This window comes from Carassius carassius, chromosome 38 (assembly GCF_963082965.1).
Source record: "Carassius carassius chromosome 38, fCarCar2.1, whole genome shotgun sequence".
Lineage (NCBI taxonomy): Eukaryota > Metazoa > Chordata > Actinopteri > Cypriniformes > Cyprinidae > Carassius > Carassius carassius.
Window position 1 is genome coordinate 9,439,346 of NC_081792.1, and position 13,037 is coordinate 9,452,382.

The following is a 13,037-nucleotide window of genomic DNA, read 5'->3' on the forward strand; positions in this document are numbered from 1 at the left end:
CACTTACTTTACAGTTAGACGTCCATTTGTCCCTGCAGGCTTCGGCTGGCGTTTCCAGTTTACCTTCGGAATTCTGAAATATGTCTCCAGGACGCCTCTGTCCATATGCGGGGCGAAACTAGGATGGTTCACAACGCAAACATCCGTGTCCTTGTCTGCCTCAGACATTTCTTCGAGGAGAAATTGGCATCTTTGAAATTCTTTGCAGCAGACGGACTCTAGCTCTGTGTCCGTAGGCGCACAACGAGAGCACAGGCACCACCAGTCCGCACCAGCTCGAGCACGCCCGGGCTCCTCGGACGCGACAGGCAGGTCTCCGGCCTCGGCTGCAGCTGCCGCCTCCTGTTCCTCCATCAGCCTCAGCTGCTCTGCGCTATATTGTGGCTCGTATAGATAGCCACGAACATCTGTTTCGAGCAACACACTTTTTAAAATCCTCTTCTTCCATATCATGAGTTGTTCCTCCAGCCATTCTCGTAAATCTGACTCCATAAGCGCTTGTTAGCTTAGCTACATAGCTTCCAAACAAGATGGCGGATTTTCATTTTCGTTTCTGTAAGTTTAGTCCCACCCACTGATCTGTAATAGGCCTGTAGGGTGAGTGGGTCCCATCCCCTGGAATAATAATAAGCTAGTGTCTGTAGTCTCTACACTTTTCAATGAATTTTGACTTCCTGCTTATTATGACGCAAAATGACGATTTTTACGTCATAATAAGCAGGAAGTAAAACACTTAAATCCTTATTTCTCCCATCTCAGGGAAAAATAAAGGAAAAATCCATGATCATTATAATATATGACTGGGTTTCTAACAATACAAAGCTAAATGCAAATGGGTGAAGTGATCCTTTAAGTACAATGACATATTAGTACAATGAAGTTTTTTGTTTTTTGCAAGGGATGAATAATTATTTTGTGTGGTATTGAAACTTATGCCACAAATGCTTTCATATTGTTTATTTCTGAAGCACCAGTTAAGATGCATTAAGCCGTAAGATATTTGCTCTATTCCTGGGTTAACATATCTTTTTTTTCTTTCTCTCCTAGGATTAAACATGCCAACATAGTTTCCCTGGAGGACATCTTTGAGAGTAAATCACACCTCTACCTTGTCATGCAACTGTGAGTGGTTGATTATTAATTTTAACTTTGCTATCATCCCATATTTTCATGCTTTCCACACAAAGTATGTGAGCGACCTCCAAACAATTCAGCTATTATGTAGTGCAGCTGCCTTGTGCTGGTTGCCGTTTTTAGCTCCTTATCTCAAACTCCTTCATTTCTCAGTGCAGGCCAAAAGCCAAATTTTAGAGCATTTGTATATACAGTAACAAATAAAATTGCAAAGGCATTATTACAATATTTTAATTGCTACATGCATAAATGTAGACATTTAGAACCTACATATGCACATTATCTGCAGTACATTAATGCAAACACTTTCATTGTATTTTAAAATATTTCAGAATTCATCCATAACTCAATGCAAGAATGTGTTGCATTCTCAGCGTAAAGGGTGTGCTATAGTGGCATTTGTCATGTTTTAAAAAGTACACTTACATTAATATGTTGACTAACATACTTAAACTAAAAAACTTGACTAAAACAACTTATTACTCTATTGCAGTATATTTTACATGTACTAAATCAAAGTGTCATCTTTACAAAATGTTTAAGTACAAATATATATTTAAATACAGGACATTAAAGGATATTTTAGTTTCCATAAATGCTTATCAGTACATTCACAGTACATTTTAACCATATTTTAAAGACAACAGAAGTAAATATGTAATTCTGCTAAACTTTATTCCTCGTTAAAAGGGTCAAAAACTCTTAAGTTCTACTCTCAAGCACTCTTATTACACTTAATATACATTTAAAGTACAATGCATTTTTCATTTAATCATTAATAATATGCGATTAAGTGTTGAAAACATTTACATTCATTTCAAACATAATTATAATATTTTAAAGAATGCTATTTCTGTAATGAGTACTGTTTTTAAAAGTATATAAAAGTGTACTTCTTTTTCACAAGGGTTACAGTAGGTTTCTTAAATTATTGTATCCAAAGCAGCATGCCAAGAGTAAGCCAGAGTAACAGAGGTGTTCTTGTCATTTTCTCTAAACTCAAGATCTACTGATAGACCACATAGAGAAAGAGCAAGATGACCATATATGGGTAAATACTAGCAGAGGGGCGGTCAGTTGAAATAATATGGAGGTAAATCAGTAGCTAAACTCGAGAGGTTGAAAATCTGAACGTGAGAGCTTGTCATATTAATATTTGTATTTGTAAGTTGAAATTTACACTCACAGCTCTGATGCGAAAAGCTAAATCTTTCGATTTGCACACACAGACAATGATCAAAACACCCGTGTTTTGAATTGGAAGTTGTAGATCAATAGTTACAAATGTGTAAAATGACATTCACACAAATTATAGGAGGAGGAGGCAATGCATGACTGTGTGTCACCCTCCTTGGTCCCTCATAGTGTCAGCTCTTTTAATTACTTATGTGCCAGAGAGCCGCACTATTGTCTTTTCCACCGAGAAATCAAGGAAAATGCTAAACAACCACACACACATACACACGCGCATAAGCCCGCTGAACGGAGCTGGGAAAATATGCTCACACCTGTGTCTTCACACCTGCCATCTGAAATGTCAGTAGAGAGGGAGTTAGTTATGTATATAGAGAATGAAGACAGAATATATCATGGGTGACGCGTGATGGAGAGAGAAACAGCAAAGGGTCAGTTTCCACAACAGCTGTGTTAACAAAGAGATCAAGGGTGACAGAATGACAGAAAAGGAAGCGAAAGAGATGTTCATTGTCCTGTTTTCCGGGAGATGGCAGCTCTGCATGCAGACAGCAGGACTCCAAGTTTGCCAGGTCTTTCAACTCGGTGCAGGATTAACTCTGCTTGCATGTACGTGTGTGTGTGTGTGTTAGCACCCACAGTCTTGATGCTTCAAATACCACAGACTGAAATCCCACCTTCAACATTCCCTTCATCCTACACACATGAAAAGACAAAACACATTCACTGCTGCGTGAAGTTTCAACCCCACGGTTTGTGTTGAGAGGTTAGGAGGAAGTGCACATAGACTGCATGTCTTGTCTATCCAAAAAAATGGGTGAATCACACAGAGAAATGAGCAGCTCATGTCTCATCCCAAAACTTCTATTTATTTATTTTGCATTACAAAAATGATAATTGGAAGAGAAAATAGAAAAAAAGTAAAAGTTTCTGCATGCAAAATACAACTTTTATTATTATTATTATTATTATTTAATGTGAAATATGATGTTGACATTTCTTTTTCATTTCCATGAAATCCACTCATATAGAAGAAGCTGGAGTGTTTTAGGAATGGTGGAAAAGCTCTTCCTTCCTTATATTTGTTTTCATTTTTGGTAGGCTTATCCCAGATCACCATTACTAAAAAAGCGCCACTACAATAGTGACACCATTTCATAGTGATGGTATCACATGGTATTGCTACTTTGATATATACCAGTAATTTTCATATTCATATACCATGGAACTTTCATGGTATTCCAAAGTACTTCAAACAGCACCATAACATTACTATACTACATGTCTAAACTCCTTGGTATTACCATGGTATTTATTTCTTTATTGCAGGAGAGTAATTATCAATCTGTTAGTATAGATACGGTTACCACTTCTTAGGAATTAAATCAACCTCTTACTACAGAACTTAAATTAGTCATCTCTGAAGTTTACTTAGCTAAATGTATGTGTAAAAGAGTGAGGGACTACCCAGTATTTCAACATAAAAAGAGTAAAACAGCTTCCTCTGGTGGCTGTGATGCAGTACAGCATCACCATATGGTTCTGCTGTGATCCTGCTGTGTGCCAGTCTGTCTAGAGCAAAAAAATATAAAAATAACAAAAATACCCACGAGGGAATGAGCATGTGCATTGGTGTGTTTTTCCATTTGCAGAGTGTCCGGTGGCGAACTCTTTGACAGGATTGTGGAAAAAGGATTTTACACTGAGAAGGATGCCAGTAAGCTCATCCAGCAGATCCTGGACGCTGTGAAGTACCTGCACGACATGGGCATCGTGCACAGAGACCTGAAGGTGAGACGGCAGTCGGTCTGGGGCAAAACAGATCTAATGAAGCAGGAGTTTACAGGAGTTATTTTCAACCAAAGAGTGTCAGAAATCTGTTCTGCAAGTTTTAAATCTTTTCTTCCCATCCACAGAGCGTAATCATTTCATTCAGGAGTCCTTAATGGGTTTCTTGATTTTAATAGTTGGGCCTTTGCCTTCAGAGACCAGGAAAGTAGTTTGAAGTAAATGGATTAATCAATGGCTCCAGTCCCATTTTCAACTTTAGAATAAAATCAAGATGAGGAGTTGTAATGCACTTTATTTTAATAATTGTCATTTGGGACAGTGCCATGATCTAGTGGTTGGCTAAATCACATTGAGCCCTGTTTCTCATCTGGGAGCTGTGAGTTTGAGACACCTAGTAAAAAATGTACAATTATTTGAGTATTTTAATTTTATTAAACTGCTTATTACATAGTGCATGATATCTGCCACACACACACACACACACACACACACACACACATATATATATATATATATATATATATATATGTGTATGTGTGTGTGTGTGTGTGTGTGTGTGTGTGTGTATATATATATATATATATGTTACAGTACATACCAAAAGTTTGGACACACCTTCTCATTCAAAGAGTTTTCTTTGTTTTCATGACTATGAAAATTGTAGATTAACACTGAAGGCATCAAAACTATGAATTAACACATGTGGAATTATATATGGAATTATATACATAACAAAAAAGTGTGAAACAACTGAAAATATGTCATATTGTAGGTTCTTCAAAGTAGCCACCTTTTGCTTTGATTACTGCTTTGCACACTCTTGGCATTCTCTTGATGAGCTTCAAGAGGTTGTCACCTGAAATGGTCTTCCAACAGTCTTGAAGGAGTTCCCCGAGAGATGCTTAGCACTTGTTGGCCCTTTTGCCTTCTGTCTGCGGTCCAGCTCACCCCTAAACCATCTCGATTGGGTTCAGGTCCGGTGACTGTGGAGGCCAGGTCATCTGGCGCAACACCCCATCACTCTCCTTCTTGCTCAAATAGCCCTTGATGCCTTCAGTGTGACTCTACAATTTTCATAGTCATGAAAATAAAGAAAACTCTTTGAATGAGAAGGTGTGTCCAAACTTTTGGTCTGTACTGTATATAATTTCTTATAAGTATTGATGTTGAAAACAGTTTTGCTTCTTCATATTGTCATTTTTTTAAATTCATGATAATTAGAAAGTTCAAAAGGACAGCATTTATTTGAAACAGAAATTTTTCGTAACATTATAAACCTGTTAACTGTCACTTTTGACAGTAAATGACACAATTTAATCTAAAAAAAAAAAAAAAAGATGGTTGAGGCTAAATTCTTGCTACAGTCACTTATCATTATACGTTGACATACTTTCCAGCCAGTTACTTCCCTTCGTGATTTCTGGGGTTACAGTCTGTATACAAAGTTTGTTTGTTTATAATAGTTCAGTGAAGTTGTTCAGTGTGATTCTTGCTCTGGTTAATTGCATATCTCTGCTGACACATGAATACAGAGAGATGTCCGCATATGTTTGGTCACCTAACCAAGTGTGACAGTAAAAGTCCATATTTCCTTTTCTCTGTGTGTGTGTGTGTGTGTGTGTGTGTTTCATCACCTATTTTTGACTCTGTTTCTAACACAGCCAGAGAACCTGCTGTATTACAGTATGGATGAAGACTCCAAAATCATGATCAGTGATTTTGGCCTGTCAAAGATTGAGGGTTCGGGTAGTGTGATGAGCACAGCATGTGGCACTCCTGGATATGTAGGTAAGACACACCTCCATATGCAGAATTATATATATATATGGTATATATCTGGATGAAACCTCAGCCTTTAGGACTTGAACTCTACTGAAGTGAATTGAAGAGGATAATATACATAAAACAACTAAGAATATCAATGAAGTGTTCTGTCTGGACATGTGGTTCAAATCTAGGTGTAAACTCAATCTACTGTAACATCAGTCTTTTCTTATTTTATAACATTCTTCAGGCTTACCTATTTCTCCCCCTTATCTCTTTTTCTTATCTCTTGGAAGTTTTCAGGTGTAGTAATGATTTTTTAGAAATGACTGGTTGAAACTGGATCCATGGACACTCAGTTCTAAAGAATATTCTGTGTATGTGTCAGGGAGATGAGATGTGGGTTATTTAAACAGAAAAAGAGAGAACAACCGAAACTCGGTAGAAGTATCTATGCCAGTTATACATGCATGACTGAAAGCAGAAGAGCAAGCAGCAACATATCCAAAAATGCATCTGCAACCAGTATTCTCATCTCAACTATGCAGGTTTTTTTTTTTACAACATTAAAATTTACATAGTAGTAAAGACAGGGATAACCCCCGAATAGGTTATTTATTTTTATCACACTATTGAGGCCTATGGAATTTGTTTCCATGAATTAAATTATTTGATGATGATGATGATGATGGTCCTTTCTTGGATTTGAGCTTAGTCTTTGGGTTTCTGAAGGGCTAGAGGGTGCACTACCAAAACAATAACTATCGTGTGGTTTGATGACGCTAAGAAGGAGCGTGGAATGATGGGATTTGTTGTCTTCTAACACAATAATTGGGCATACATAGCAAACGCGAGTTCAACGATTTGCGAGTGTAGATTACATACAAAGTTAATTCAAAGACGCGATCAGACTATGGATCAGACGCGTCCTCGTGTGGGTCTAGAGACGCGATGCCCCGCGTTTGGCGTGTATGCCCCATAATACTAATCTTGTTGATCGTTATAATAGCATACGTTTTCTGTACAACTCACCTGTGGAGTAAAAACACAAGCGAGATCGGCATCTCTTTCTAGCGAAAATCTCTCCATCTAGAAAATGCAACACCGATATTGATCCTCGCTCTTTCTCTCCTCTTGTCCCAAACTCTTCTTGGGTCGTTTGGTTGGCCCGTACGCTTACGTTTACGGGAGCTGTCCTTGTCGACAGATCCAGCGGCAGATGGTTAACAGTAATTATGTTCCATAAATAAATAACACAATCCACCATAAAACGTGCAAGAAGAAGTAAATAAGGAACTGCTTGAAGCAAGCCAGTGGTTTGCTGGACGCTAGACACTACTTCCGCATTCGTCCACGACACTGTTGTCACGTGGTTTCTACGTCAGTAAAGGCGGTAACAAAGGGATAACGTCATTGACAGGAGACTGCACTGCCCCGTATCACTGTTTAGAATGGGAATTTTCTCATGATTTACAAGTAGTTGAAAACATTAGAGATATTGTTAGTAATCAGCTGGACAAAATATATAACACTAGCCTAGTGGTTTTTGGATATTTTATTGCCAATATCTTACAAATTGTACCTTTAAGTATTTTTAAATGTGTATAATATAAAAGAAAATTAACTATATGATATAACAATTAATGATTTGGTTTGAAAGGTGATAGCTCATTTGCTCCAATGGTAGGAAAATCCCTACTTACATGTGGGAATTTACATATGGGTCAAGTGGCATGATAACTAGAAAGGGCTGAAGTGATAAATTGAGTTGATGTGTGGTCCTGTTTGTTCTGATCTTCAGCTCCTGAGGTTCTGGCACAGAAGCCGTACAGTAAAGCAGTAGACTGCTGGTCAATCGGGGTCATCGCTTACATTCTGTGAGTGGGACTGTTACTGCTGCTTATACATGTGTATACTTACAGTACATCTTTCCTTTCTCTTCTCTCTACTTCATTTAATTCCCTAACGTTTTACCTGAACTGATTTCATTCCCAAGAATTCAACAGGGCTCACCATCTGTTTGTCTCTTCTCAGTTTGTGTGGCTATCCACCATTTTACGACGAGAATGATGCCAAGCTCTTTGAGCAGATCCTGAAGGCAGAGTACGAGTTTGATTCACCGTACTGGGACGATATCTCTGACTCGGGTATAACAAATCGTCTGTAATATTTCCTTGAATATTCATAAGTTTATTGAGGTTTATTGCTGATGAATCTTGAGTTTTTATTCTTTTTTACCAAACAGTAATGGTTGTCAAATATATTTGAAGAGTCAGTGAAAATATGACTTTTATGTCTGGCAAATCTCACAGGAGAATCTCTCAGAAAACCGAGACCAAGTTATTTTCTCGGTTTCATTATACATTTCTCTGACTGTTCCTTTGTTTCCCAATGAGATTATGGAAACAGTTATGTCATGTTCTGAAATTTCACACTGTGCTCTCTTCTCAGCTAAAGATTTTATTGTGCATTTAATGGAAAAAGATCCCAGCCAGCGTTACACGTGTGAACAGGCTCTTCAGCACCCATGGTATGAGTTCATATGCCACACTGAGACCAATCGTCAGTAATACTGTAAATCTCACTTATAGCACTTTACTACTTTGAGTTTTAAAGTCTGTCATGTCATATGAAGTTTGATTGTGCAGACGTGATATTTGAGAACTGTGAGTGAGGGAAATGAAACTTTGGTAGTTATGTTCATATGACTTAAAATGTAGGGAGAAAGTAAGTCATACTGCCAACATGTGAGAATGGATGGTGAAAAAGCTTTGTGTTCTGGATGAAATGTGGCTTTAAAACAGCAGATTGGCTCCTCAAAAATATATTTTGGTTTTATACAACAAGATGAGACAGTGGAAATGTAACTTGAATGTCTATTTTGTACTTCAGGATCGCTGGAGACACAGCGTTGGATAAGAATATCCATGAATCTGTCAGTGCCCAAATTAAGAAGAACTTTGCCAAAAGCAAGTGGAAGGTAAATCCGTGCATATATGAGAGTGAAAGAACTTCATATGAGAGAGTTAATGAAGTGTTGCAGGTGAAAAGCATGGTTTCTGATTTTTAATGGCTGTCTTTCTCCTACTGTTATACTCAGCAAGCATTTAACGCCACAGCAGTAGTGCGTCACATGCGCAGGCTGCAGTTGGGAACCAGTCAGGAGGGCCAAATGCAGTCCACCTTGCCCAGCCCCTGCCACGGACACCTGCTGCTGCCCGAAGGAGAAGAGGAAGAGAGCTGTCAGTATCTAAACGTGCCACATTTACATTTCCCACTGTGTTTTTGCATAGCCTTTCATCCAGACAGACACTACCGTTAACTGCCAGTCATACTAGATCAAACCAAATCGTCATAAATCTGTCTCCACATACAGTACTGTATATTTACAGTTGTCAGATCAACTTTTAGTCAAGCAAGGTCATATTTCACCCGGTAAAAAACAAACAAAAATAAAAACATTATTTTTAATTTGCATATTATAAGCTCTATTTATTTATTTAATATTCCTTTGGCATTTTGTAAACTTTGTTTTAAAGGAAGAATATTTTCCCCGACAGTTTCATTACTTTAATAAAAAAAATTAATTATCAATGTGGAAAGTCTCATGGACATTAGTCTCGGTTAAATGCAATAGAACACATACTACAATAATGTGTACATTTTTTTACAGTTTAAATTATATTAATAATTTGATTTGTGTGTGTGTGTGTGTGCTCTTGTTTTTGTGACATATCAGGACACAACTCTGTATAATGACATGGGTATGACACAGGTGTTACAAGGAGAGGGTGACTTATGAGGACATACAGAATGAGTTTTTTGAGAAAGTAAAAATGCACAAAGTTTCCTGTGAGGGTTAGGGGTAGGTGTAGGGTTGATGAAGGGCCATAGAATATACAGTTTCTACAGTATAAAAACCATTACACCTATGGGATGTCCCTACTTTTCACAAAAACAAACAAACGTGTGTGTGTGTGAAAATGTGCTTCATTTTAACAAAAAAGTAGTCTTCATTTATATTTTCCCATTCATCCATCCATTCTCCAAATTGCATATCTTCTTTAGGGTAACAGAGATGCTGGTTACTCAAGGAAGACTATTTCTCAATAGTTACTAAAGGAGGACTAATCTCTCTTTCTTTCTTAGCCCTTCGGAGGGAAAGTAGTGGCTGTTCCGAGGGTGTCAGTGATGGGAATGACATCCAGAACTGCACCTACCATGTCCATCCTACTAGTCAGGTCTGAGTGTCAATCATCCTGCAGTAACCAATGACTGACTGTCCTGTTTTTCCACTGGAGTCCTGCCACACCCCCAGTCTGGCCAGGAATACTGAGTAGCGCCAGCATCCTGCCACTTGGAGGCGCTGCACTGTAAAGAACCCAGGTGGGAATGGGGTCACTACTATTCCAACGGAGTGGTTCTGTTTAATGAGAGTTCAAAAGGTTACAAGATTGCCACAGGCGCTTTGTGGGTAATATATGATATTGCAGGAGCTGGATAGCGATTGGACAGTGCTTTAACAAATTTTTTAAAACAACACCATCTACTTTAATTTTTCTTTTCCTGAACTAAAAGTACTCAGGTCTGTTTCTCTTTTAATTCGAAATACAACAGTTGCTGTTGCATGTGGACTGGTTTAATATACCTACATTTTAGATTTGGTGACATTTTATGAGATTATGGATTTTGGCATTGGGTTATGCTGAGATCGTCCAATTTTAATGCTTTTCAACTAAGGTACGAACAGATTTCACATTCATGAGATTCTACATATTAGCTGTGTTGCCACATCTCAGTTGCTTTGTACTTCCATAAGAAGCACTGATTAAGTGTAAGTTACATTTCAGTTTGTTTTAGAAATTTTTTAACATTTAACTTCTTTTGTACACTAAGTCTGCACAACAAATCATTCAGTCAGTATGTTTAAGAGCGTCTTTCTTGCTTCAAATATTTTAGGTGGTGCCTTCATGGATTCAGTATCAATGTTTCACTCTTTTATTTGTTATTAGCATGTTTTAATCCTTTCATATGGGAATGTTTGAAGCTGTACATGGTAAAAAAAGTTGCTGTTTACCCTCAAAGTCACCTACATGACATATAAGGCTATTCTAAGCTATGCACTGTCAGTGGACGCTTTGTAAATGTCTAATGTTTAATGCTGCCATCCTGTAAATATTGCAAAGCTTTTGTTTTTTGTAAACCCCTTTCTATTACAACATTAAAAGTACTCAGGGGAGAAATTGAAATCAGAGAATTTTTATATATAAAATAGTGATTTTACAAGAAAAACAACTATAGGATACTGAATACACATCACTACAAGACTGTGGTCCAAATTATTTAAATATATTTGGCAATTTTGATTATTTTCTGTTGGAACCTGAATGAAAGTAACCTCCATTAAACGACATGTTGTGTGACTTGACTCCAATTTTATTGTTTTGTTTGTTTCCATTCACTGATATCAAAAAAAAAAAAGTTTTGAAAAAAAGTCACATAATAGGAATCAACAGATGTTTGCGGAGAAAGTTTTCCATGAGTTTGTTGGAAGATGGTGGTTTTCCGTGATGCATTGCAAGACATCTAAGCTTTTTGTTTTGTTTTGTTTTTAGTGAATATGATTATACTGCAAACAACATGTGTTTATGCTGTTAATATGTAGTGCTAAATTCTCAAACAATACCAAAAACTTTGAATTAAGTTATATTGTACATTATACAAATATAATGTCAGTCTTAGTCCTACTTACTTTATGATAGCTGTCTCATAGTGTCACTTATCCATAACATTTGGAATGGTTCCTGGAAGGTTCTCATCACAACATATGCAGAACCGTTGGTTAAACTCTTTATTCTGGTGCTGATTGACTTTCAAATGTCTACAAAGATCTGTTTACCAACACATAAGGAATTTTTTTAATTACATGCATAATTTAAATGTTTAAATTGAGGTTTAAAAACTATATATATATATATATATATATATATTTGTAAAAGGCAATGTGTCGTCTAATTTTAACTGACTTTCACATTGATCAAGATGCCAATTTGAGATGGTGGGTCAAAGAATAAATTCTGTTGAACTGGGTTGCGTTTCCCAAAAGCATATTTGCTAACCTGTTAGCTAACTTAGTTGGTTGGCAATAGGAAATTGTATTGCAACCAAAAAAGTTGCTAACTTAGTAAGCAACTATGGTTTTGGGAAACGTTCCCCAGGTCAGTTGTTTTTGTGGTAGCCTTTACATGTTTTACCTTTTCAAAAATGTCTGATTGCACAGGAATGCACAGGTGACATTGTGTACTCAAATGTGATCATGGTTGCAACAGTGAAAACAATATATTGTTATGATATTGATATTGACACAGTGTAAAAAGAACCAAACTGTATGTATGTATATATATATATATATATATGTATATATATATATATATATATATATATATATATATATATATATATATATATATATAGAGAGAGAGAGAGAGAGAGAGAAATATTGTCCATCTGAGCATCAAGTTCCTTGTTCTCACAAGACGTAAATTATGCTTGAAGTTTGGATGTGTAAGTATTGATGCATGTATTGTTGTGTGTATTTTACCATAGTGTGGTGATTTATGTTTATAAAAAGAATATTGTAAATACACAGATAAATACAATTACTCACAAATATATGCTATTGTTAAACGTGAAGTGCAAAACATAAAAGTTCATTATTTAACTTTAAGATCAGTGCACTTCTTAATCACAGTAACATAGAAAAGTTTTTTTTTTTCTTCTTGGCTGAATGGCAACTTGGAACCAACTACGTATACAGACAGGGACATGCATTCTATGTACTTCATACTGCACATATAACTGCATATAATGTACCACCTGTCAAATAAAGATATGTGATTGGTATATTATTTTGCATTTCTAATTGAATTTTATGTAAAAAATTCAGATTAAAAAATAAGTCAAAATTAGATGTATTAGAAGTCTTCTATACATATTGCATTTAGTATACATACTGCACACTGTGCAAATAGTAAGAACAGTATATGGCAGTTTGCCATTCCAAACATTTGGATTTTCCCTGCTCTTTCAGACACAGGAATAAAGAGTTGATAGCTACCTTTTTGGCTTCTGAATGATTTCTGTAGAAGTTGTGG

The 13,037-nt window shown here is 36.6% G+C and overlaps 1 protein-coding gene across 4 annotated transcripts in view; it reads left to right on the top strand.

The window, feature by feature from the left end:
* The window catches only part of LOC132119277 (calcium/calmodulin-dependent protein kinase type 1-like), a 497,060-nt gene extending 486,648 nt beyond the window's left edge, over positions 1 to 10,412 (top strand). For all 4 annotated transcript variants that reach the window (XM_059529109.1, XM_059529107.1, XM_059529108.1 and 1 more), the window contains 9 exons: positions 1,048 to 1,122; positions 3,981 to 4,119; positions 5,781 to 5,907; positions 7,685 to 7,760; positions 7,918 to 8,030; positions 8,335 to 8,413; positions 8,776 to 8,863; positions 8,984 to 9,125; positions 10,033 to 10,412. In XM_059529109.1, coding sequence (XP_059385092.1) covers positions 1,048 to 1,122; positions 3,981 to 4,119; positions 5,781 to 5,907; positions 7,685 to 7,760; positions 7,918 to 8,030; positions 8,335 to 8,413; positions 8,776 to 8,863; positions 8,984 to 9,125; positions 10,033 to 10,130 — 937 coding nt within the window. In that variant the 3' untranslated portion in view covers positions 10,131 to 10,412. The remainder of the gene's footprint in view (positions 1 to 1,047; positions 1,123 to 3,980; positions 4,120 to 5,780; positions 5,908 to 7,684; positions 7,761 to 7,917; positions 8,031 to 8,334; positions 8,414 to 8,775; positions 8,864 to 8,983; positions 9,126 to 10,032) is intronic.
* Positions 10,413 to 13,037: the final 2,625 nt, after the last annotated feature.